A 13,340-nucleotide genomic window follows, 5' to 3' on the forward strand; every position below is an offset into this window, starting at 1 on the left:
CGTTCAGCATCCTCTGTCCTCTCCTGCGAGCGTCACCCTCCTCCTTCATCCTCTTTCCTAGCAAAGCCATTTATACCTTCTTGTCACTTCCTCCCCTATTGGAGCTCCCCCCCGTCCCCTCCGGATGAGAAATAAAGGACATGGGGAGATGAGGACAAGGAGCAAAGTGGGGTCAGCCAACAAGGATCTTTGAGGTCCAGTTTCTTACTCCCACTCTGTCCCTCCCACAGGGTCTTCCTTTTTCAACTGAGACGAGAAGGGATGGGGGTGGGAGGGCTGGTGCAGAGATGTGGAGATGGGAGGAAGATACAGAGCGAGCCACAGACAGACAGAATGGAGGCTGGCCCTTCATCGCAGAGAAGAGGAAACTGTGTCCTGAAGACCAGAACTCTCAGGAAGCCAAGGGCAAAGCCGGAGTACATGCCCCTCCTTGATTCTGGTGTCCTTCCTCTGGAAAACTGCTGCTGTCCAGGGCCGAGAGGGAGAGAAACAAAGAGACAGACAAACCAAAAAACAGAAACGGGGTGGGGGATGGGGAGAACAACACACGCACTGCATTTGTTCACCCAACAAACATTTGTGGAGTTCCAGGCACCATTTAGGGGCTACCGCAGGGTCTCTCATCCTCGGTGCTGTCAACATTTGGGGCAGGATCACTCTTTACTGTGGGGGGCCGTCCTGTGCACGGTAGGGGGTTGAGCAGCATCCCTGGGCTCCACCCACTGGATGCCAGAAGCACCCTCCCAAGTCACGACAAGCAAAAATGTCTGCAGACGTGGCCAAATGTCCCCAGGAGGACAAAACCCCCCTGGTTGAGAACCTCTGTGCTGGCGACGCGGTGATGAGCAGGACATAACTGCCTCCTCTCATTGAGCTTATTTTCCAGGGAGGGGGAGATAGCCAACAAACAGGGAAACAAAGGGACAAGGTGCATCATGCAGGAAAGAAGAACTGGCCGGACACAGCAAGAGAGCCGAGAAGACTCAGGAGATTAAAGAGATGCAGAGAGAGGAGTGCAGAGCTGCAGGGGCACCAGACCAAGAGACCAAGGGGGCGTAGATAGAAAGGGCACCACCGAGGCCCAAACAAACACAGTTGGGAGGTGAGGATGCTTGAATAAAAGCAGAGCACACATCTCGGCTGAGGGGGTCTGAGGGAGACACGAGGGAAGCATCCTTGTTCTGACCTCACAGGCCAGTAATAAAAGCCCCTTGTGTGGGCGAATCCTCACCCACCTCCATCCTCTGCGCCCTCTCTCCCTCCTCCCTCCTCGTCTCTGACTCCCTCCTTCTCCCCGCCCTTCTCGCCTCCTCCTTCCTTCTCCTTGGGAGGCGTAAAAGCTGGAGTCTGGGGAGTTGGGACCCAGAGGGAGTTGGGACCCAGAGAGAGCTGGGCAGAGCTGCCGACTCCAGTGAGGTGAGAGGAGGGAAGGGGGGGTGGATGCAGGGAGGGCGAGAAGGGATGGGGAGATCAAGAAAAGCAGAGGCAGTGGTGATGGGGGACAGGTGAGGAGCAGGCAGAGGACCGGGAAGGTCCAGGAATGGGTGGAGGAGGGAATGAGGACTCGGGAAGGTCCAGGGCATGGGGGTGGGTCTGGGAGAGTGGATGGCGGGAGGCGAGAGCTGTGACCAGGGAGGATGGAGAGGCATTAATGCCTCTCAGTCTTCAACTTTGGTCTTTCATGTATTGTGGGGGTTTTATGCATCCAATATTCTGTTACTTACTTATTTCCTTTGGCATTTTCCCTCAACCAACTTCTCTCATTTCACTTCAATAAATGTGTTCCAAAACAGAGCTCCACAAAATCCTCAATAACCTCGAAAGTGTTCGTTTTATTTTTCTATCATATATTTGAGGGAAAAAGACATAGAGGTTAACCTTCAGTTAATAACACAGCATTGTGCACTTTACAATGTTAAAAGTCAGACAGAGAAAGTCAAATACTGTATGATCTTACACATGGAATTTAAGAAAAAAAACAAACTCATAGAAAAAGAGATCAGATTGTTGGTTATCAGAGGCGGAGGTGGGGGAACTGGGTGAAGGTGGTGAAAAGTTACAAACTTTCAGTTACAAAAGAAATAAGTCTGAGAGATGTAGTGTACAATATGATGACTGTAGCTAACAAGGCTGTGTTGTATATTTGAAAGTTGCTAAGAGACTAAATCCTAAAAGCTCTCATCACAAGGAAAAAAAAATTTTTATAACTATATGGGGTGATGGATGTTAACTAATCTTATTATGGTGATTATTTCACAATATAGATGTATGTTAAATCATTATGCTGTATACCTTGAACTTATACAGTGATTTATGTCAATTATATCTCAATAAAACTGGAAGAAAAAATACATGAAGAGGATAAATGTCACGTTAACAAAACAAAAATAGAGACCAAAAAAACAATAGAAAAAATTAATAAAACCAAGAGCTGGTTCTTTGAAAAGATAAACAAAATTGACAAACCTTTAGCTAGACTCACCAAGAAAAAAAGAGAGAAGGCACAAATAAGTAAAATCAGAAATGAAAGAGGAGAAATTACAACAGACACCTCAGAAATACAAAAGATTATAAGAGAATACTATGAAAAGCTATATGCCAACCAATTTGACAATCTAGAAGAAATGGATAAATTCTTAGAATCATACAACCTTCCAAAACTGGATCAAGAAGAAGTAGAGAATTTGAATAGACCAGTAAGGAAATCGAAACAGTAATCACAAACCTCCCCCAAAATTAAAGTCCAGGACCAGACGGCTTCCCTGGTGAATTCTAACAAACATTCAAAGAAGACTTAATACCTATCCTTCTCAAACTCTTCCAAAAAATTGGGGAGAGGAGGAAGCTCCCTAAATCATTCTATGAAGCCGACATTACCCTGATACCAAAACCAGACAAGGACAACAACAAAAAAAAGAAAACTACAGGCCAATATCACTGATGAACATTGATGCAAAAATCGTCAACAAAATACTAGCAAATCGCATACAAGAATACATTAAAAAGATTATACCATGATCAAGTGGGATTTATTCCAGGTAGGCAGGGATGGTTTAACATTCGCAAATCAATCAACGTGATACACCACATTAATAAAATGAAGAATGAAAATCACATGATCATCTCAATAGATGCAGAGAAAGCATTTGACAAGATACAGCATCCATTTATGATAAAAACTCTGAATAAAATGGGTGTAGAAGGAAAGTACCTCAACATAATAAAGACCATATATGAGAAACCCACAGCTAATATCATCCTCAATGGTGAAAAACTGAAAAACTGAAAGTTCCTCTAAGAACAGGAACCAGACAAGGATGCCCACTGTCACCACTCCTATTTAACATAGTACTGGAAGTCCTAGCCAGAGCAATCAGGCAAGAGAAAGAAATAAAAGGGATCCAAATCGGAAAGTAAGAAGTGAAACTGTCACTATTTGCAGATGACATGATTTTATATATAGAAAACCCTAAAGAATCCACCAGAAAACTTTGAGAAGTAATAAACGAATATGGTAAAGTTGCAGGATACAAAATCAACATACAAAAATCAGTTGCATTTCTAAACACTAACAACGAAGTAGCAGAAAGAGAAATTAAGAATACCATCCCATTTACAATTGCAACAAAAAGAATAAAATACCTAGGAATAAACTTAACAAAATGGGTAAAAGAGCTGTACACCAAAAACTATAAAACATTGCTGAAAGAAATTGAAGAAGATACAAAGAAATGGAAAGATATTCCGTGCTCTTGGATTGGAAGAATTGAGATAGTTAAGATGTCCATACTTCCTAAAGCCATCTATAGATTCAATGCAATCCCTATCAAAGTTCCAACAACATTTTTCACAGAAATAGAACAAAGAATCCTAAAATTTATTTGGAACAACAAAAGACCCCGAATAAGTAAAGGAATCCTGAGAAAAAAGAACAAAGCTGGAGGTATCACACTCCCTGATTTCAAAATATACTACAAAGCTATAGTAACCAAAACAGCATGGTACTGGCACAAAAACAGACACACAGATCAATGGAATAGAATTGAAAGCCCAGAAATAAACCCACACATCTATGGACAGCTAATCTTTGACAAAGGAGCCAAGAACATACAATGGAGAAATTCTCTTCAACAAATGGTGTTGGGAAAACTGGATAGCCACATGCAAAAAAATGAAAGTAGACCCTTACCTTACACCATACACAAAAACTAACTCCAAATGGATTAAAGACTTGAATGTAAGACTATGAAACTTCTAGAAGAAAACATAGGCAGTACGCTCTCCGACATCGGTCTTAGCAACATATTTTCAAGCGCCACGTCTGACCGGGCAAGAGAAACAATAGAAAAAATAAACAAATGGGACTACATCAAACTAAAAAGCTTCTGCACAGCAAAGGAAACCATCAACAAAACGAAAAGACAACCTAACAATTGGAAGAAGATATTTGCAAACCATACATCTGATAAGGGCTTAATCTCCAAAATATACAAAGAACTCATGCATCTCAACAACAAAAAAACTAACAACCCAATTAAAAAATGGGCAAATGACCTGAACAGACATTTCTCCAAAGAAGATATACAGATGGCCAACAGACACATGAAAAGATGTTCAAAATCATTAACTATCAGAGAAATGCAAATCAAAACTACAATGAGATATCACCTGACTCCCGTCAGAATGGCTATAATTAACAAGACAGGAAACAACGTGGGTTGGAGAGGATGTGGAGAGAAGGGAACTCTCATACACTGCTGGTGGGAGTGCAAACTGGTGCAGCCACTATGGAAAACAGTATGGAGATTCCTCAAAAAATCAAGGATAGAACTACCATATGATCCAGCTATTCCACTGCTGGGTATTTATCCAAAGAACTTGAAAACACCAATGCATAAAGACACGTGCACCCCTGTGTTCATTGCAGCGTTATTCACAATAACCAAGACTTGGAAGCAACCTAAGTGCCCATCAAGGGACTAATGGATAAAGAAGATGTGGTATATATACACAATGGAATACTACTCAGCCATAAGGAACGATGAAATCCAGCCATTTGTGACAACATGGATGGACATTGAGGGTATTATGCAAAGTGAAATAAGTCAGAGGGAGAAGGTCCAATACCGTATGATTTCCTTCATTAAGTAGTAGATAACAACAACAATAAACAAACACATAGGGACAGAGATTGGATTGGTGGTTACCAGAGGGGAAGGGGGGAGGGAGGAGGGTGAAAGGGATAATTCGGTACATGTGTGTGGTGATGGGTTGTAATTAGTATTTGGGTGGTGAACATGATGTAATCTATGCAGAAATAGAAGTATAATGATGCGCACCTGAAATTTATACAGTGTTATAAACCAATGTTACTGCAATAAACAAAAAATTTAAAAAAAAAAAAAGGAAATTTTTGTAGGTGATGGGCATGCCTATTGCCTTGATGGTTGATAGTATCATGGGTGTATGCATATGGCACACTCAAGATGTATACGTTAAATGTGTGCGACTGTTTGCATATCAATTATACCTCAATAAAGCTAAAATAAATAAACTCACCACCCTCTCTTTGCAGAGCGCCTATCCTTCTGGCCCTCAGATGGTTCCGTCTGTCCATCTGGTCCTGCTTCTCGCCGTCTTGCTCAGCCTGGCGGAGATCCCGCCTCCGTACCCATCCACCGGGTGAGACCTTCCTGTCCTCCAGGAAGTTTCCTAATTTTCCTGGCTGAGCCAGCGGGTCGTGGGGACCAAGTTGTGAAAATATGAGAAGAAAGACAAGGAGCTGACTTCATCTCCTTGGCCCCGGGGGTAGAATAGAACAGGTAAAATAGGAGGGGTCGGGGTTCGGTTTATTCAAAGCAAAAACTTCCTAAGGATTAGCATTGCCCAGAGATGCAAAAAGATGCCTTCAAAGGCAGAGCCTCCTGTCATTCTAAATCCTCAGCGCTTTGGCATGCGTGATAATTCCCCAGAGGGAAGGGTATGTGGAAATGCCACTCCCAGAGTGTCGGTTGGGTGAGTCTGCATTTCTAACCCGTTCCCAGGCGATGCTGATGTGGTGGTCCTGAGACCACATTATGAGAATCCCTGATGAGGAGTATGGGATGCGGAGACCGGGCTGAGTTTGAAGTCCTGGTTCTGTCACGTTCTAGCTGCATGACTTCTGGCAAGTTGCCTAATCTCTCTGTCCCTCGATGTTCTCTGTAAAATCACGGCACTGCAGGGTTAACTGAGCTCATCGTTCGAGGCCCTAAGAGCATCATTAGCAGGCAGTTGGCCCTCATTATCTAATCGAGAGGACCCAGACTTGGTCTTCAGTTGTCCTGGGTTTGAGTATCAGCTTCCCTCACGCTGACGGGGTCCTCAGCAAGCCATTTAAGTTTCTTTGAGCTTCCCTTGCTTCTATGTAACTAGGATATAGTAGCACCCATCTGGCAGGGGATTTTCACAAGGGCTAATAGCTCTGGAGTGCTTTCTCAGCTCCAGAAACTGTGGAAAACCCTCGACAGGCACCAGCCATTTCCACCAGCAACACTTTGAGTTGATTCCGTTTGGTTACTTCCCATTTTACAGAATGGAAAACTGAGGCTTAAATATTGAGTACCCATAGTCTAGTTGTTAAGAGTCTGAAGTCTGCTTGGCACTTACTCTGTTAATTTAGGCACTTTGCCTAACCTTTTAAGGAAAGTTTTCCCTTCCATTAAATGAGCCTGATCATAGTTCTTCCCTTCCAGGGTTGCTGTGGGGACTAGATGAGTAAACGTGTTGAGGACATAGAACCAGAGCTGGCTTCATAGGCACACAACCCGCGCAGTCATCCAGGGCCTGCGCTCAGGAGGTGACTGTGCTCGGTTTTAATGCTCTGCTGTCTCCATCTTGAAGTCCTTAATCCTGTTTTAACAAGGGGCCCCATATTCTCATTTTGCACGGGGCCTCCTAAATTATGTAGCCAGTCCTGCTTAGAATGGACGCTGGCATGTGGTAAGCCCGCAATAGATGTTAGCCATCATAATTATTGCAGGAACTCAGCGACTTACCTAAAGCCATCCAATGATGTAGTCTGGACCTGGACCGTGCGTGTGTGCGTGTGTGCGTGTGTGTGTGTGTGTGTGTGTGTGTGTGTGTGTGACAGAGAGAGAGAGAGAGAGAAGGCGGAGGGGGAGGGGGAGGGGGGAGAGAGAGAGAGAAGGGCGGGGGAGAGAGAGAGAGGGAGAATATGCTACACGCATAAAGGACTGACAGCAGTGGTTTTTAAAGCTTTCTTTGCATTCCAAGTTGCTAGGTCTTAGGAAGTCTTCAGTTTCCTCATTGGTGAAATGTGGTTCAAGCAAACCTGCTTTCATGGGCTGGTGGGAAAGGGGCCTGCTGAACCCCCTCATCCCAGACCTGGGGGATGCCTGCCACCCTTCCGCCTCTCTGATTCTTGATCTCTCTATCTCTGTCCAGGGGCGAGGAAGCTGGACCCTCAATAGTGCTGGCTACCTTCTGGGTCCCGGTGAGTGAGCCCGCTTGGAGCGCTCCATCCCCTGCTAGTGCCTGCCTGGTGCCTGTGGGCAGTGAGTTTGTGACCCTGTAAAGACCCTCCACCCACATTCACTGAAGTCCACAGGTTTTATCTCCAGACCTGTCTTGAGGGTTAGACTAGTGGAGTGATGGGCGTGTGGATCCTGGAGCCAGAGCATTGGGCTCAAGCCCAGCTCTGCCACTTACTTGGTGTGCCACCTTCATACCTCTATGCCTCACTGTCCTCATCTGTGACAATGGGTATAATGATGGCCCCTGCCTCATAAGGATGTTGTGAGGATTAGATAAGGTAGAGCAATACGTGGCAGGTTCCCCTATCCTTCTCTTTCCATGTCCCCAAGTGCATCTGCACTGGGCACTTGTTGCACCATTGGCAGTGTGCTGCTTAGTAACAATTAAACCCGTTACATGAGGGGATCCTGCGATGCTCAAGGCAGGGTTCATCTGGGGCTTCATTCAGTGGTCCATGAAAACCCAGAGCAGAAAGGACGTGAGATTTGGATCAGACATAGGTGTGTTCAAATCCCAGTTCTGCCGCTTAGTCGCTGGGTAACTCTGAGCAAGTGACTTCTCAGAGCCCCGTTCTCCTCACTGGCAAGTAGGGATGGTCAAAACGCACCCCGTCCTACAGATTTGGTGGACGTGCACCTTCAGATGAATAGTGCCATAGGATTGCTGGATTCTGTGTGTCATCATTGCCATTTAACAGACCCCCTGGTCTTGCTTCTCCCACCCTTCCTCAGTGCTCCACCTTCCCCAGAAGGCTGACCAAGGCAGGAAGGAGAAGACAGCCCTCGAGATCCTAGACCTGTGGAAGGCCATTGGTGAGTGAATGGCGAGTTAGACTCCCTCCATCCTTCATCTCCATCACTCCCCTCCACCTGCCCACTGTTGGTTTATGGAAACTGGCAGATGAGGGCTCCATCCCTTGCTCTGCAACTTAGTAGTTGGGGGAGCTTGGGCAAGTGATGCACTTCCTTTCAGCCTCAAATTCCTCCATATGTAAGATGGTATCAGTGAAAACTGCCTCATAATTCTGTCGTGTGGCTCAGTGAGACAATGGGTGTAAAATTCCCAGAAGGGTGTATGGCCTATGGTAGGATTCTCATGAGTCATAGTTATTATTTTTAACCAGGTCTCCTTGCAAGGAGATAATATTAAAAATAATAGTATTTAATATATTTAATTTAATATATTTAATATAATATTAAAAATCATATTATCTCCTTGCAAGATCCCCGTCCACTTCCTCTCTGCTCATGCCTGGTCCTGTTGTCTCTTCTTCTCACCTCGCCAGGTAATATCTCTGAGATTCCCTTCTCCTTCCCATGTCATATCTCAAGGGAAAGAATCCTGGAGGCACACAGGGGTTCAGACACCTGTGTAGGCACACCCGTAAATGCAGCATATGACTTGAAGGGAATCTCCTCATCATTGCCACCCACCAAATGGAGGCAACTAAGTGTGTCTAAGGCAGGATTTCTCAGCCTTGGCACTGTTGACATTTGGGGCCAGAGCATTCGGTCTTGTGGGGTCCATCCTGTGCGCTGTGGGACGTTGAGCAGCATCCACGAGATGCCAGTAGCACCTCCAAGTTGTGACAACCAAAAATGTCTCTGCATGTTGCCAAATATCCCCAGGATGGCAATATTGCCCCTGGATGAGAACCACTACGTACCGTAAGATTTCCCAGGACGCAGGGAAGCAGAACCACGTGGAATGGTATCAAGTACCGAACTGAGTGGCATGAAGGCATAATGATTTCTGGTTTTGTTCCTAGGTGGGCTCCCCTATCCACACTCTCAGCAGGCCTCCAAGAGGAGTCTGAGGGACACTTTTGCCCAACCAGAGATTGGAGGTAAAGGCAGGGGAAATATGGAGGAGAGAAATAGATATGGAGGAGAGAAATAGATATGAGAAGGGGACAGGAGAAGTGGCTAGCAGAGCTTTGAGGGTCAGGGAGGATGGGGTGGGAAGTGAACTCAACCAAGAGTCCCCTTGCTTGTAGCCACAACACCTACCACTGACCACGTATCCTCAACTCTGAATTCCCATCCTGGGCTTGATTGCTCCACTTCAGCTCTGTTCCTTCACCTGAGATCCTGCCTCACCGTCCAACTCTAATTGTCCAACCAATCCTGGCATTTCCTCACAATCTAGCACTTTTCCAATTATGACCCCACACCCAAACCTCCATCTCCCCCAATATCACCCCTAAGCCTGGCCTTTGCTACCACATTGACCTCAAACCCTCACTTTGACCTCATGGTTCAATTCCAACTTTGACCTCTGTCCTAAATAAGATCTTTATTTCCAACCTTTAAACCTACTCTGGACTCTGTACTCATCTGTCCTCATACTCAAGCATGCCCTTCTGTCCCAGCTCTGGCTTCTGGTTTTCTTGGAACACTGGGTCCATTTAGCTGTAGGATCTTTGCACCAGCTATCACCTCAGTCTAGAATGTTTTGTTTCTAGAGCTTTGCATGGCTAGATCGTTCACGTCATTCAGAAATCATTTTAGGGCCCGGCCCGGTGGCGCAAGTGGTTAAGTGCGCGCGCTCTGCTTTGGTGGCCTGGGGTTGACCGGTTCGGATCCCGGGTGCGTACCGATGCACCGCTTGTCAAGCCATGCTGCGGCGGCGTCCCAGACAAAGTGGAGGAAGATGGGCACGGATGTTAGCCCAGGGCCAGACTTCCTCAGCAAAGAAAGAGGAGGATTGGCAGATGTTAGCTCGGGGCCGGTCTTCCTCACAAAAATAAAAAAAGAAATCATTTTAGTCATCACCTCCTCCTTAGAGGCTTTCCCTGAAAAAAAGCTACTTTTTCTCTATTTTTGTCATCTTGTTTTATTTTAATAGTGACATTTATCATTATATGATTCTTCCTTGCGTCATACATTTATCTGCTTATTCTCTGTCTTCTCCCAATAAAATCTAAGCTCCATGTGAGTGGGGACAGTCTCTGTCCTGCTCACTGCCTAGCGCAATGGCTGATGCATAGTGGGTGCTTGGTAAACATTTGTTAAATGAGTGAACTAAATTATCCAAATTCAGGCTTCACATGCCACCTTCCCACCCATGATCAAAGTCAATGATCGGCCGCTGCTTCTGCCTTCCTCCAGCTGGATTTTCACCCAATTTCATCTCCTTCTTCATTCCTAACCTTGTTTTTGAAAACTAACACTGTGCCTTTATTCCAACTGTACTAATTCATTTGAAAACCATATATTTATTGGACACCTGCCAGTGCAGGACATGACACGTCCTCTGAATCCACTAATTCCCACGCCAGCCTTGACTGGCTCTTGAAAACACCCACCACCACCGTGCGCCATCTTAAAAAGGGGGTGGAAAAGGGAAATATATGAGTACATGAAAATAAAAAGAAGGTAGAACAAAAAAGGAAAGAGGGAGAGAGAAAAGGGAAGGCTAGTGGATCTGAGATGAACTAAAGAGAACTTCCTCACTGGTTTCATCCCAACCTCAAGAACCTGGCTGGATAGCGATGGTGAACAAAACCATTCAAAATTCACCCCTTTATCGCCCACAGATCTGGGCATGCTCAGCAAGAAAGTTCCCAAGACAGGAGATGTCCTTCAGTCATAGACGAATCCAAACCTCTGCTCCTCATCTTTCTCCTCCCCAGCTCCTCCTGAAACCCTCTCTAGACTCTCTCCACTGAGACTAAGATCCTGAAATTAAATCCCCAAATCTCATGAAGAAATGTTGGTGCATTTGAAGAATTATTCTCAGAAGTCCCTGGACTGTCTCGGATTTTACTGACTTATCCTTGGAATAAGTATAAAGTGTTGTTAACAAACTCAAGAATAATTCTGAAACCATTTAGGAGACTCTGGGGGGTTATCAGGGAATATTCCTGCGGTACATTTAAAGTAATTGTGTTCTTTTAGAATCAATTAATTACAGTAATTTTGTAACAGGAGCTGTTGAATACTACAATATTAATATCCCTTTGAACTCTGAGATTCTATGATGTCTTGACTTGAAAAGATTCTCCAAAGTAGCATGCTTACCTTTCCTCATTCTTCCATCCCACCTGGGCCTCCTCCAACCAGAGATGAGGAGAAGTCACCTGGAGCGGAATGGAGAGAATAAAGTATTTCTTTTCAAATAATCAATGTTTTCTTCTGTTAATTAGTATGGGAATTTGTTGGGGGTAGCAAAATCAAGGATGATAGGGTCAGGTGTGGGATTGGGGGCATATAACCTCTTGAAGGCAGTAGATCTGGGATTATCTAAAGAGAGGGCCTAAATTTAATTGCAATTTCTGGCAATTGTCCATAACTCGAGATCTGACCTACTCTTTGTTCACTGGTTTATTCATTTTAAAACTTCTGCATATTTTGAAGCTATGTTGTTAGCATCATATAGGTTTATAAGTTTTATAACTATCTGGAGGAAACTTCTTTTTATCGTTATATAATGACTTCCTTCATCCCCATTAATGCTTATTGCTTTTGATTCTCTTTTGCCTCATATTAGTAATGACTATTCCAGGTAACCACTGATGCATATCACACTATCCTAAAACTCAGTGGCCTAAAACAACAACTGTTTATTATACATCATGGTTTTTTAGGTCAGGAATCCAGGTCGGGCTTGGCTGTGTGAATTTTCTATTCCATGTGGCTTTGATGGAGGCCACTGACAGAGGTGGTATTCAGCTGGTAGGTGGGCTGATCTGGAGAGTCCAGGGTGGCTTCACTTGCATGTCTGGTGCCTTGATGGCTCTAGCTGGAAGGCTGGGTTCGGCTCAGCTGAGACAGTTGACTCGAGTACCTACACATGACTTCTCCAGCGTGATGGTTTCAGGATCATTGAATTCTTACATGGTAGGTCAGGGCTTTTGCCTTATTATCTGGAACATTCATTAAGGCCAAGCTGCTGTAATGAAGAGTCCCCAAAATACATTAGTGCAAACAAGATAAAAGTTTAATTTGCTGTCATATAACAGGGCAGAAGGAGGCAATCTGGAGCTAGTAGAATGGCTCTGACATCTTCGCTATGAAGTTTCACCTCTGGGTCCAAGAGGGATGCTTCATCTACCTCCAGTGAGAAAGGGGGCCAGCAAGGGGCATGCCCAATTCTTTTAATCAAAAGTCTGAAAGGCCACACATCATGTTAGCTCACATACTCAATGCATGGCTATTCTTAGTCACAAGGGAGGCTGGGAAATGTCATCTTTAGCTGGGGCATTTGCCCAGTTAAAAACATAAAATAATGGGAGAGTTGGAGATAGATATTCAGCTACTCGTTCTGATTCGCCATTGTCCTTTGGATTTACGTCTCTCTCAGCAACATCACATGGTGGAGATTGTTAATGCAGGATTCTGACATGCCTGGATCTCTGGCCACATGCAATCTAATATCAAAAATCTTATTCTAAGCCCTTAGTGTAAGTGAACATAAGTGAGGTCATCTTGTTACACTAAATGGCCCCAGCCCCTCCTCTGTGTGACTACTCACTGTTCTGCACGTACTCTAAAAACTTCACATTCTCTCCTGATTTATGGCCTCCAGTTACATATGTACTCCCCAATAGCTTGACAAATTAAAAACTTTGTTCTATGAGTTTCTCTCCAGGAACAGGCTGACCACAGGTGGAAAACATACCTACAAGGTATCCATCACAGCTGACAGAAGAATGGGACAATGTGATGACTGGAGCCCGTCACTCCTGGAGACCAACATCCCTGGACGCCCTCCTCACTGCCCATTTTCCCTATATAACTGCCTCAAGATTCTGTAATCTTTGAAGATGGGTCTTTGAGACATTAGTCGCCTGTCTTCTGATT

The 13,340-nt window shown here is 44.7% G+C and overlaps 1 protein-coding gene across 1 annotated transcript; it reads left to right on the forward strand.

The window, feature by feature from the left end:
- The first annotated feature begins 5,599 nt into the window (after nt 1-5,599).
- GALP (galanin like peptide) lies at nt 5,600-11,130 on the forward strand. Its single transcript, XM_058530790.1, is given in 6 exon segments — nt 5,600-5,654; nt 5,657-5,682; nt 7,447-7,495; nt 8,268-8,348; nt 9,305-9,382; nt 11,075-11,130. Coding segments are annotated over 6 exon segments (345 nt in total).
- Nucleotides 11,131-13,340: the final 2,210 nt, after the last annotated feature.

The sequence above is a fragment of the Diceros bicornis genome, chromosome 34, assembly GCF_020826845.1.
Source record: "Diceros bicornis minor isolate mBicDic1 chromosome 34, mDicBic1.mat.cur, whole genome shotgun sequence".
In the NCBI taxonomy this organism is placed as follows: domain Eukaryota; kingdom Metazoa; phylum Chordata; class Mammalia; order Perissodactyla; family Rhinocerotidae; genus Diceros; species Diceros bicornis.